Genomic DNA, 13,086 nt, shown 5'->3' on the forward strand with positions numbered 1-13,086 from the left:
CACAGAGGTGAGACTGACTGGCCTAATCTAAAGCTATGAACTTGACTGGAGTTATTTTCCCTGTTTTGAGTCTGAAGGTAGCTGGGTCATGAACAGAAATTGAAAATTCTGGGGTTCACATACTTCTTAAAGCCTAGCAATGCACCTGCAACATGGAAATCCTGCACTGCTTCACATCCATGACTTATCTACAACACGGCCAGTTAGGACTTTTTTGTTTGTTTGTTTGGTTGGTTGGTTGTTTTGTTGTTGTTGTTGCTTTTGGGGAGGTAGATGGGAAAGCAGGAGGGGGGCACAGGGCAGGGTCACATCTGGTTTCCTCAAGGACCTCTTTTCCAGAATAACGAACCATTCAAATACTGCACAAAAAAACATTCTCTACATTTGAAAGGCAAAGTACAGGCAAAAATAAGGAGAAATAAAGTCAGTCTCAGTCCCTTTCCAGGTAGTCTGAGTGGAACATAAACAGAAATCAGTGGATGATTAAGTGTGTTGCATAACTCAGTTTATCTTCAAAACCAAACAGAACTTGTTTTGGTGTGTTTGGGTAGGAACACTGGCACGCTGCTTCACTGCCACACCAGAACCTTCAGGCTCGGGAGGGCCTGGGGCCAGTTCCACAAGGACACAGCCAGTACACTTCTCAGGTGACAAGCTCCAACATCACCTACTCATCTCATACTCCTGCATGATTTTAAGGACTGTGGCATCAGTGATTCTTGTTTAATCTCTACTTCTGAACAGATGTCCATGTGAGAGGTGCTCTGTGCTGCCTCTGAGGAGGCGGCAGAAAAATGTGAACTTTGTTCCTTTTATGGCTTTACATGGAATCCAGGAGCTAGGGAGAAATGCCATCCTGAAATGTTTAAATGCAGTTTACAATATTTTAAAACATACTTTTTTTTTTCCCCCCTTTCTCTCCTCTGCCCCAATGGTTTTAAAACATCCTTTTGAAGTTAAATCTGAGCTACCACAGAGCCAGATAAAAAGACTGAAAGGCCTGTGTAAGATTTTAGAAAAAAAGCTGGGAATATCAAGTGACATTATCTGAATAATACTGGACATTTGGAAATACACCTCTGTCTTCAAAGGGCTCATGGGAATTCTGATAGTACAGAAGAATATATGGAGTCAAATCAGTATTTTTCCATAGAGAAGCCTCAAGCTTATGTGTCTTATGGGGTCAGGATGCAAAGTGTATTTTCTACATAGTGCAGCTACCTAAAGGCACTCTGCTATTGCTCCTCTCAATTAAACATCATCTGAGCATGCCTATGGCATACAGTTCAAACCCCCAAGTGCAGTGTGTTCTCTCTGTATCACCTCTCCCAACCACCCCAACATACTGTGGTTGCAGACTCTTCTTGCAGCAGTTCTGTCCTGCCACTAGAATAAGCAGTAAGGAAGGGGGGAGGGGGGAAGATTACATTCCAGTGAAAACTGGGGCAGCTTCTACTGGAAGCTTCCTAAGTGAGTTTTTAAGTGTGGTATTTCTTTCTTTTCCTGGGATATGCAATAACACTGGTATTCCAGTTATTTCCAGGTAACTAGCAAAATAAGCATATCTGTGTCTAACCCTCCCAGTGCACAAGAAATCTCCTCTCAGAGCACATTTCTAACCCAGGAGGGTCACAGGTAACAGCAGCCTTGGGAAGAAAGGCAGGACAAAACAGAATTGTATCATCTGAAGTCACCAACAAGTCTGAATCAATGTTTGAGTAGATGTATTAAAGACTCAGGTAGAAGGAAGGAGTTGTGTAGCAGTGATGTGAGCCCACACTGATCGCAACGCCACTTGGACACCGATCGACAGCCCAGCGGAAAGCCACGGTCCAACTCTGTGCACATGCAGGCATTCAATTTACCTTGGGCTGTGACTTGCATCACTGACAGATACTCAGCAGCTTTATAGATGCACAATGGTAAGGTTGGTACACAGTGCTGTAGTGCTTGAGAAAACCTGACAGGCAAGCCCTTTACATAAAATATTAATAAGTACATGAGCCCTACCGGGCTTCATCTTGCACAATAAAACCAGGCTTACAAGATCTGCTCATCTGTGTTACTTTGGAAGATGAAGACTTACAAGAATGGCTTTTTCTTTGGCTATTTGTTTTTGCTCTTCTAATTTCAACTTCTCAGTCAGTGAGTCATTTTCACATTTTAACTCTTCGATTCTTTTCTGAAATGAAAAGACATTGTATAGTTAGGTTGAGAATTCAGTGCCCGTCTCCAAACTGCCTTTTAAATTTTAGACCCTTGCAACTACCCCAGCTCTCAACAAACCTCTAGCAATTCCTGCTTCTCTTTAAAGGACTCCTCAAGCAACTTCTTTTCAGACTCATGGGCACTCTTCAGCTCTGCAACAAATTATTTTTGCAGATTTTTAATACCGCGTAACACAGGAACGTTTTTTAGAAGCAGCAGTACAACGAGGCAGCAAACACACGTACACACAGATGTGGAAGCAGTGACAGCAGGGTGAGAACACTGATCTTCAGTGCATCCAAAGCATGTACAAAGTATCAGATTTATTGCTGCTTTAGATGTGTTGACTGCCCCTTTGCATATCCATTTCATTAACTGGCAGCATGTCATCTACATGCAACAAAGGGATGAACTGAGCACAAGAGCTGCAGCTGACTAAAGCTGAGTTTCTGATGGGAAACACAGCAGAACCTGACACTGCGCCTTTCAAAAACTTCTAGAAAAACATTTCCTTTCCTGCTCTGAAGATGCCATACAGAGGAGTTTGCTCTTTGCAGGGGAAGCATCACCAGTTTTATGATGCAAGAGCATCACTGGAAATTTGGCTATCAAGTGAAGTAGGAGGGAGGATGAAAATTATCATCACTTAAATCAATTAGCTGCAATGCCATTTAAAACTGAGTATGCTCACCACCCCCTCCCTGAAAAACAAGCTTTGCCCCAGTATACTGTAAGCACTGTACAATATTTCTCAACATCCCCAGTCAGTCTGGAAGTCACACAACCCTACTTATCCTCAATTTCAACTTTGACATGTTCCTTATAGAACTGGGGGTGGATGGGAGCAATTACTCATTAACCTGAGATTTTAAGGGCAGACTGCAATTCAGACATCATCTACTGAAAGAAGTCATCTTCACTCTTAGGCTGTTTTAAAAGTTTTGTTTGACTACAATGGGGTCATAGTTGTTTCTGTATGCCAAATGAGACTTCTTCAGTTCTGAAAGAAGGAATTCAGCCAGCATCTTAAAGATAACTGGCCACCAAATAATGAAGGACATACTGATGAAAAAGCTTGAATATTTTTGTTTGTGACTAGCAGTATTATGGCATAGGTACCTGAATACAAAATACTTGCCTGAAAAAGAGGATTCATACTCTTTTTTCAGCTCCTCTACTTTTTCTGAGTGGCTGTTTTCAAGTTCCAGCTTAAAGTTTTCATGTGTGATATTTAAGTTGTCCACCTGCAATATGACAACATTATTTTTCTCCCCCTTACATGTGTCAACCCTTGTTGCAATGGCTTTCTGTAGCATACTGAGTAAGTTTTAAATGGTGTAGCCAGTAACTTAACAGCTGATCACAAGAAAAGCTGAGCCACATACAACACTTAGGAGATGAGAACGATGCCTTGCAGTTTACCACTATCAGCAGGACAATATATGCATGTTGCACACATGGAGCTGCTGCAAAGCAAGGTCACACGCCAGGTGTGTCTCCATAAATTTTAAAACTCAAGGTGCCTGAAATATCCAGTGGAGATGTACAAGTTATTGAAGTTTGCAGAACACAAGGAATCTCTACCACATTTAAAACACAAGCTTAGGATCTGGATATCTTAGTGCTGTAGTATTTTTATAGCTGCAGTGAAGTGGAGTTTCACATTAGGTAAAGTAACTCCATTGGAAGCAAACCCCAGGATTTTCTGAAGGCTCATTTGTAGCAGAAACCAACTGCTAGAGAACATTTCTCCTTCAAATGTTACACACCTGCTCCTGGAGCTGCGCTTTGTACTTTTCAGCTTCTTCAATGCAGATACTTTGGAGTTTCTCACATTCTGTAGTGTAAAACTGTTTAAGCCTCTCCTCCAGCTCAGCCAGATCACTGTGATGTTGCTGGTTTAACTTCTGCAAAAACCCTTCATAAGCAACTTGCAGTTCATTCCTGTCTCTCTCCAATTTCTCACAAGCTGCAGAAGTAGTTACTGAACATGTGAAAATAGAAAAACACAAGTAATTAGATAAAGTTCAATGCGACTTTCACTTCCTTTGTTACAAGTATTGAAGACAGTGAACACTGTATAGCAATGTGGTCATATAAAGACAAATATAGTTTATCCATGAAATGAGCACTGTCTCCAAAGACACATGAAAAGTTTCTTGCAAAAATATCAGTGTTCCTTACGCTGAAAACTATTTGAATCTAGTTAAGCCAGGAACCCAGACAGAAAGCACAAGTGTGACAGTTTGTCATATGACATAGAAGAATGGATGTCTCATGAGAGACACTGGAGTGCTCCAATAAAAAAAAATTAATTGGATTTGCTACTTCACCTAATTTGATCCCATTTCAGTAGCATATTTGTCAGAGTACTTCACTTTTTGATATATAAACCACTTAGCTGAATTTGAGAGTCCTCATACCCTGAAGACCATCCATTCCACACGTTACTCACACTCAGATATGCAGCAGAGAAGCACAAAGCTAGCCTGGCATGGCCTGCCCCACACAGCAATACAGAACTGCCCATCTGAAAGGTACTGCTAATAGGCCTGTGGCCAAGATGTTTAAATATACAAGACACAGAATATTTTCAGGCAGAAAGTGCAGAGTATTAAGGAAAACAGAAGTGCTGTGCAAGTCTCTCTACATTTATATTAACATGGGCAGGTACGAAGAGTGCCTAGGTTTGTCTCCCCATATTTACAGATGATTAAAAGGCAAAACAGAAGTTACTAACTTGTACTTTTGAGTTTGAAATTTAGCATTCACAACTCCAGCCAGAGAAGCCTGAATAGGAAAAGTCATTTTCCTACTGTTAATATGACTGGAACAGGTGACTTACGAAGTTCCAGCTGCACCCACAGCCTGGAAGCAAGGTGACACAGGACCTCTAACACAAGCGTGTGGTCACTGACTTTCAGCAAAACTGCTTCTATACAGATTCTAGTGTTTTCGTTTCAAATTAATTAGTCAGATGAGTGTCTACTTAAGAGAAAAAAACAATTCAAATATGAACTTGATCTTCAGTCAAAAATGGAAGAGGTCATACATATGTACACTTTATAGCAGCTTGGCACACTGCCCAAAGAGTGTAAATATGAACTCTATGTAAGAGCATGGAAAGATTCAAGGATTTTTGTACAGGCAGCACAGGAAATTTCTCATCACAGCTGTTTTTGAGCCTTAACACACAGAAGTTACAGCATCTTCAAGGACCAGTAATTTGCATCCACTCTCTGCTACGGCTTGTCAAGAGCAAGCAAGTAACTCAATGAGTGATGCTTGCACCTTCTTTTAAAGAAACTGTAAGAGAAGTCTTGGCCCTGCTGCCATCACTTGGAACCTGCAGTTGAATTGGGAAGTGTAAGGGAGTGATCTCTATTGCATGTGCATCTACCTGAACTAGTTTCAACGGCAGGCGTAGCTCCCCATGAGGTCTGTGTGAGAGATCTGCTGATCGGGGCAGGTTTAAGCCAAGCTGTTCATCCTGTCACTCGCAACGATGCAACTAAAGGCTCAGCTGAAACGTACCACAACATTCTCTGCAACCTAAGCAGATTTCATGGGGTTTACACTTTCTATATCACCACCAAGGGAAGTTTTTATTTCCCTATCTTTATTCCTTCCACAAACTTTCATTATAACTGCTACCTTTGGAAAAAAATGAAAAAAATTAGCGTTGACACTTCTATCACATTGCATTGGCCTGGTTATTGAGTATCTGTGCTCTGCATCATCACGTTTTTGAGGAAGAGGAGACACCATAGGTAGGGGACATTCTTTTATGATGCAAAGAACCAGGCAGCAAGCCAGAGACACTACACAGCTAACCACATGCAGAAGGGATCCAACCATCTACAGTGGAGTACGAGGGGTCTCGCTGAGAGGCAGGCAACTCAACACAGCTCATTTGAGGGAACTGCAGCAAAATACCCCAAATGATCCACGTCATTTAAAACCAACAGAGTAAGAAGCAAGCATCCAATTCTTTACGTGTAAGGCCAGAGCCATTTGTTTGCCTCCACATAGGTAAAAGAATGTGCTGCGTATCATTGTCTTATTTAAATGTCAGCACTCAGAACCCAGGATGATGCAAAACACTTCAGAAAAAAGCAAATAGCAAACAACGCCTTTGTTAAAGAAGAGACACATCAGTTCTTGTTCAGCCAGTCTGCAATTCAGCTTTATGAGAAGACTGATGTTACAAAGGCAAACAAAAACTTCTAAAACTCGAACTGGCAGTTAAATGTTGTGTTACCCTAAAGGTAGCGTCTGGCTTCCACAAAGCTACAGGCTGCAATGTTTCCTTTCAGATCACAAGCCTGACTCAAATCCTCACCATCCAAACCAGAAGCAGAACCACCACACCACCAGCGAGCTCCCAGAAACTACACGTGTGGCATTTCAGCAAAAGCACCAACTTAAGAATTGTCAATTTGAAATTATGAGGAGTCCTGTAAGCCAAAGTTTGTCCCCATATTCCAGACTCAAGTGTCTGCATCAAGTTTTTTGCACAGCCCTATTCATCTCCAGACTGAATCATGTATTTTATGACTGTATACTCCCTTGTTTCAAGAAAGGGACAAGCCATGAAAAAGGCAACCAATTCCTTATTTTGGCCATTCATCCACTGGAAGGGGATGCTACAAAACTCTTGGCTAACCAAACATGATGGTTCACTTAAGAGCTTTCTCACAGAACTAGTGCTTAAATCTGAAGAGAAATTTGCAACTGGAAGGTGTTCTTCCAGTAGCACACAAAAATCCATTTTTTCATTTCTTACTCACTACACAGACACTTGAAGGGCATACTTCAGAGCATGTACACAAGTAGTGTGCTTCCTCCCCCTTTCTGAAGCGCTTCCCTCTGCTATTCCACATCATTATGCCATGCATTATCACAGACCACAGACCTTGAGCAAAAAACCAACAGGAGACAAATGGTCCAACAGCATCTGAGAGAAAAGTCAAGCCACAGAGAGGAAAAGATGCACTATCCACTCGTCCATCAAGTTTGTTCAGTCACATCTGTAACAGTTCTAAGCTTTAAAGATAGAGCACACTAAAGACTGTGCCTGGCAGCCAGAGGCAAGATTTACTTCTTTATTCCAATAGCAAAACCATTAATGTTTTCCACCCAATCGGTTGTCCCAGCCTCTCCTCCCAATGCTACAACACTCTCTCCCTGTATTCTTACAAGAGGGAGCAAAATTAATCTGCATTTTTAGGCTTCTCAACAGCTGTTCATTATAAATGAAGAGTTTAGTTCTGGGCAGAACCACGACCTCTGGTATCAGCGGAAGCTTCTGAGACTGGGTAACTGTATACCTTCAGATCAGAAATGCTGATTTTTGATGTGTACAAGTCACCTGTAGTAGTTAACAGCCACTCTGATCTTGGGCATAGTTTCTGTGTGTCAGAACTATAAACCCAAGGCTTGCGTAACACAGTTCCAGAGAAGCGGGCACGTGGCAACTCCCGGCGACCGCGCACACCCCAGCGGATCCAAGCCGCGTGACCTGTGGCACCAGCTGAAGGAGAGCACTACAAAAGTCACCTCATTTTGTAGCATCCCCAAGAAATCTACTTCAAATTTTCAGTAAAACTTGCCAACAGATAAGACCTTAAGTTGTGCAGTACCTCCTTACAAAATTCATTTTTTCTTCTTCTAATTGTAGAACCATTTATCATCCAATTCAGTCCTTATGGCTAAAATGCTTACATGAAAACATTTTTCAACTTGCATTCCCTTATAAGTCACCATAACCACAGCTCTAACAAGATAAAATGTAATGGATTTTTGTTTTTAAAACCTAAATCAAATTCTTTTGAAACAAAAATTATCCCCATAAAATTGTCTAAAGTCACTCACTGGTCTAGTTATGGTTTATGAAAAGCCATTAGACTGTCTGACATTTTGAAACAGGGCACTACGACAGTAAACTAGCAGCATTTTAATGGATATGGGGGGATGCGGAAAGGGGATAATTGCCAGAAAAAGTATTTAGCATGGTGTTATGTCATGGTGCATAACACTTCATTGCTCTAATTTTGTATTTCACATTGCAAGTTCTACTGCATATACTCTGTTGATCAATAAGTCCACTGTAGACACAAAGGCTTGTTTCCTTCTCCATGTAATTTTTTTTTTTTAAAGAAATTGTTATCTAATAATGAATTCATTCTCAATATTGGGAAGTCCTCTACCCAAACATGCTTTCAAGTTTATGACCAAATTTCTCTTGGTGTTTCTTCTATAACGAGACTAATGGTACAGGACATTAAGCCACATTTCATATTTTTATTCTTGGGCAAGTTAAAATGAGGCAGGTAAACAAAAAAGTATGCCTTAAGCTACATTTAAGCGGGTCTGGTTGAGTACCCAGGTGAAACATTCAGATATCTGCCAGGAGGTTCATTCCTATCCTCTACTCCTGCAAACACTAGTGTCAGCAGGCACACACACATGCAACTCTGGCCAGTTTGGCCCTGCTACAAATAATTGATAGAAATATCTACCTAATATTAAATATTTTTAAGGGTTATCAAAACCTGAAAATCAAGCCACATTTATTCCATGTGTCTGTAACACATCACACACAATTTTTTTTTATCCCAACCTCCCAAACATTTTTAAGGTCATTTATTAACAAAAAAACAGCATGAAGGTATTTTGAAGAAAATACTGTTTGTCGGTTGCTGCGCAGCAAAGGGTAGGGAGAGGGAGGGGTAAGGTGTGGGCTCCCCAGGAGGCACACAGGCTTTCCAGCTTGCTGAAGAAGGCTCACCAGTAGCAAGTTTCGAAGGCCCGAGTCGAGCGCGGGCCGAGCCAACTCTGCACCTGCTGTTCTGGGGCAGGCCCCAGCTGGATCACGTCCAGCACGGCTGCAGAAAGGCTCCGAAACACTTTGGAGCACGGTGAGTTTAGAGGAGTAGTTTCGTTCCTCTGAAGAAATATGCAGCTCTTGCAATTTCTACTTACGTATTAATCAGGCAACCAGAAAGAGTTTACACACTAGCTTGCATCTTCAGAAGGGAAACAGGTGACAAACAGGACATCTGCTCCAGGCTCCCAGAAGTAAGGCATTTACATTCAAATCACAAAGTTTACAGCCTTTGTGGCTGACGATTTTAAGGAAACCCAAGTTCCTCAAGTTCCAAGTTCAGAACCTGACTGTTAATGAACTTGAACTCCTTTGGAAAAGCCCATCCCCAAACATATCATCATTGCTAATCCGATTTCCAGCTACTGGGAGCAGAAAGCAGCGGCCGGTAACCACCCCAACCATCCACGCAGTTGCTGCCCAAGGCTGGTTCTGGGACTGTAATGCATATTTACATCATTAAACAAAAAGGTCTTTTGGTAGAAAGGGTCATACAGAACAACCCAGCAGAACATTTTGACAGCAAGCCAATTTGTTTTTGCAAGGTGAATCAAGGAGCTTGGGAGTACACACAAATTTCAAAGCAAGAAACTGAGTCCAGACCATGCAGGCTGCAGGAGACTTCCCATTTCTCTCAAATTCAGCAACATGCAGCGCACAGACCACACCAAGCTGGGAACACCTGGTTCCTCCTCCTAGACCGTCTGCTCCCAAACTGCAAACCAATACAGCAGCTGGGACTCCATCAAACATGTCAACATGGCCAAATAAGATAATCTGTGTCTAGGTCATATTGCGAATCAAAATTTGAGGGAGTTATGTCAAAATAGCCTATGGAAACTTTGAAGTTCAGCTATATCTGTTTAACAGTGGCAGCAGAAAGCTGATTAGCAGGTGTGTATTTAAAAAGATTATTTTCAGCTGAAGTTATTGTATTACTGTTACAATCTTTTTCTTACACCTTGTCAACAAGTGAGGCCTGGCTGGCTTTTTTATTTTTCTTAATCTTAATTCTTGAAAGAACTCATTTTTGAATCTAGATATAATCAAAGACCTGTGTAGTTTTCATTTCTGTGATTAAATTCACTCCCTTAATGTGCTGTGGAGAGAAGTACAGGCAGACCAGATGTGTGACGTGGTTGAGACAAAGGAGCTGCGTGAAGATAAATGCTTCAGTGAAATCACGGTCTGGAAATCTTACAAAGGGAACGAGCCACAGGCTGCCACTCAGCTGCTGCTGCAGAGCTGACCCAGTAGCATCAGCCCAGCGAGGGGACCGGCTGCTGACCATGTCCAGCAGCACGTCGAGCAGAACCCCTGCCTGACAGCACTGTGCACTCCCTCCTCACAGATGCGTCAAGCTCAGCTGCAATTGAAGCTTTTTTCCTAGTTATCAACCCACTGAATGGCATATTCTTGCAATAGTAGTTCCACATACAAGCTCAGCAGGCTTTTAATCAAACCAGGAAGGTATCAAGTTTATGGGAAGCTCATTTAAGGGTGGTGCACCCTTAGAAAGAAATAAACTTTTAAAAGAAAGAAAGATAGAAAGAAAAAACATACCACGAAACAAAACAAAAACAAAACAAAAGCAAACCACCACAAAAAGCCATGATGGGCAGAACTGCTGGTTTAGCTTTTGGTCTGCCCATTTAAGCTGAATTTTCCCTTTCCTGATAAGTGACAAACATGGTACCTAGGTTGATAAAGGAAAAATAATACAGGGAAAAAAACAGGAAAATGCAGGCCCATGGAAGAATAGAGACTTTCTTGCTTTGATAGCAGTCCTTCTGAAGTCACTTCCATGGTAACAAACACATGAGTCTGCCCAGAAAGTTGGGGTATATTAGAAAAAAAAATCTCATTTATAACACAACTTTGTGGGAACGCAAGAAGCTCACTTCCACAGGAGGGCTCCAGGTTTGTTGTCGTCATTTTAGGGTGACAGAAGCCCTGGCTGCAGCTGGTCGGGGACACAGCCCTGCTACCCCTTCAGCCACATGCTGAGCCAGGCCAGGCAGCTTTGGCAGGACAGCTCTTCAAGCTGCTGGTTTTCAGCTGGGTTGTGTTCCCAGGCAGCTCACCGCACGCACAGCTTGGCGCATGGCTGACTGGGCAGCACTGCTGGCACACGGTGGGACAGAGGAACACAAAAGCAGAGGGCTGAAGGCTCCTTCAAAGCCAGCCCCTACTGAGACCTGCCTGAAACACCTGCAAAACTCCAGGTTCTTCCTCTGTAGGAAGGTTAAAAGCTGCAGCCTGGCAGATGCCACATTGCACCAAGCTCTAGAAAAGCCTCAGCTTTTTAGTGCTAAGATTCCAAGGAAGAAAGCGCTACACAGTCTTTTGTACTAAGTCCTAGTCCTACAAAGTCTTTGGTACTATCTATTTAGGCTGTAAGGCTGCTTGTGATACTCACCATTCACACATCTGCAATTTTATGCATCAAACGAAGCTCCCAGAAAACTGAATTTTAGCATAATCCTCTAAACTGGATGCCAGTGACAAGTGCAGAAGCTGCGCTCTGTTGCTTCAACTGGGGAGACGCTCCCTCCCCACCACAATTCCAGTGCTGAGCAGTTGCCAGGGAATGCCCGCCTTATTAATCAGCACTAAAAAAAACCCTGAACATTAACTGCATCACCTGCACATACCAAGACTTAACATTCACACTTAAGTTTGGCTGACAACACTCAACTTCCAAAGCATGTGAAAATAAACATTTCCAACTTCTCAATAAGTGACGTATCTGAAACTGCTCCACATGTGTTACTTCTGCTTTTAAAGCTTTATTCTTTTTTAAAGGGGCTTCATCATAACAGAAGTATGCTTTCACTTTCAAGTGCTACAACTTTCAAGTCAATGATTTTTTGAACTCAAAGCAGAATCATCTTGTGGAGTGCAAATACGTTGTATGAAGTTACCACTGAATGCAGATAAATCAATCTTCAAAGCTGGCAATACCAGCCCCTGCACAGTACAGCTCCATTTCATATTACAGCTGCCCACTAGGATGAGTTCAAAGATTTAATCTCATTAGCCTGACAGCATTTCCTTCTGTTAATTTTACACTCATCCATCTACTAGCCACTAAGGCAAAATGCAGATTTTGCACAGTGTGTTTTAGGGCTATATATAGGTTTATGGATTTTTGCTAGCAAATCTCTAGAAGACAAGTAAGTTAGAGATCAAACATGCACATATACTATCAGCCAACCTCCTATTTTTAAGAAAGTGAGTGGTTTGGTCATCAGACATGTTGAGGGTGGAGGCCCCACTAGGCGCTGTCAGATCAGTGCCAGGAATTCAGTGAACCTGAGGTCACACTTTCAGGGCTCCAGAGAAATGCAGCGATTAAAGCATCTGAGCAGAACTCAGCCAGTGAATTAAATGACTGCGATTATAATACCAGGGCATATGTCTTTCTGCAGATCAGTTTTGCTGCATTTCTGTTCTCAATAATGATTACAAAAATAAATTCTTACCTAGTTCTCTTCGAAGGTTAATTAGTTCTTGAGATAACTCTTTACGATGTTCCAGCACTTCCTCCCTCTGTAGAGGAAAAAAAAACACAAACCAAAACACTTGGTTACTAGTGATCTGAGCAGGGCACCTTCCAATAACTAACTTAATGTGTTCTGTAAGAAAACAAAAGGCAGGAGCAAGAAGCCAAGAGATGAATCATTTAGGATAACAGTTCTGCTGTTACAAAATACACAGATGTTCTTCTGTTGTTAAGGAAGTTATACTTTTAAAACAAAGAGCAGCTTTTTCCAGGATAACACCGCAATTAAAATCCTACTTTGCAGCAATTAATTATATATTTTTATGATGGGTGTAGCAACATAAACCTCCAGAACAAATTAAATGATAGCTGTCAAGGGCACAAAAGCCCAGCACATACGTGAAAGAAGCATGCATTAAATATTTATTTTAAGCTTACTCAAACACAAACCCAAAAACTTGGCTGAACGCTCAGTCTACAGCCCTGT

The 13,086-nt window shown here is 41.8% G+C and overlaps 1 protein-coding gene across 1 annotated transcript; it reads right to left on the minus strand.

The window, feature by feature from the left end:
- Positions 1–2,086: 2,086 nt before the first annotated feature.
- On the minus strand, positions 2,087–12,646 carry LOC103779413 (microtubule-associated tumor suppressor 1 homolog; the record flags this gene model as incomplete). The annotated part of the gene is made up of 5 exons (XM_008947040.1): positions 2,087–2,182; positions 2,287–2,360; positions 3,347–3,452; positions 3,978–4,192; positions 12,580–12,646. Coding segments are annotated over 5 exons (558 nt in total), but the record flags the coding sequence as incomplete, so codon positions are not given.
- Between the last annotated feature and the right edge of the window lie 440 nt (positions 12,647–13,086).

The sequence above is a fragment of the Merops nubicus genome, unplaced genomic scaffold (genome assembly GCF_000691845.1).
Source record: "Merops nubicus isolate BGI_N331 unplaced genomic scaffold, ASM69184v1 Scaffold46939, whole genome shotgun sequence".
Classification (NCBI taxonomy): domain Eukaryota; kingdom Metazoa; phylum Chordata; class Aves; order Coraciiformes; family Meropidae; genus Merops; species Merops nubicus.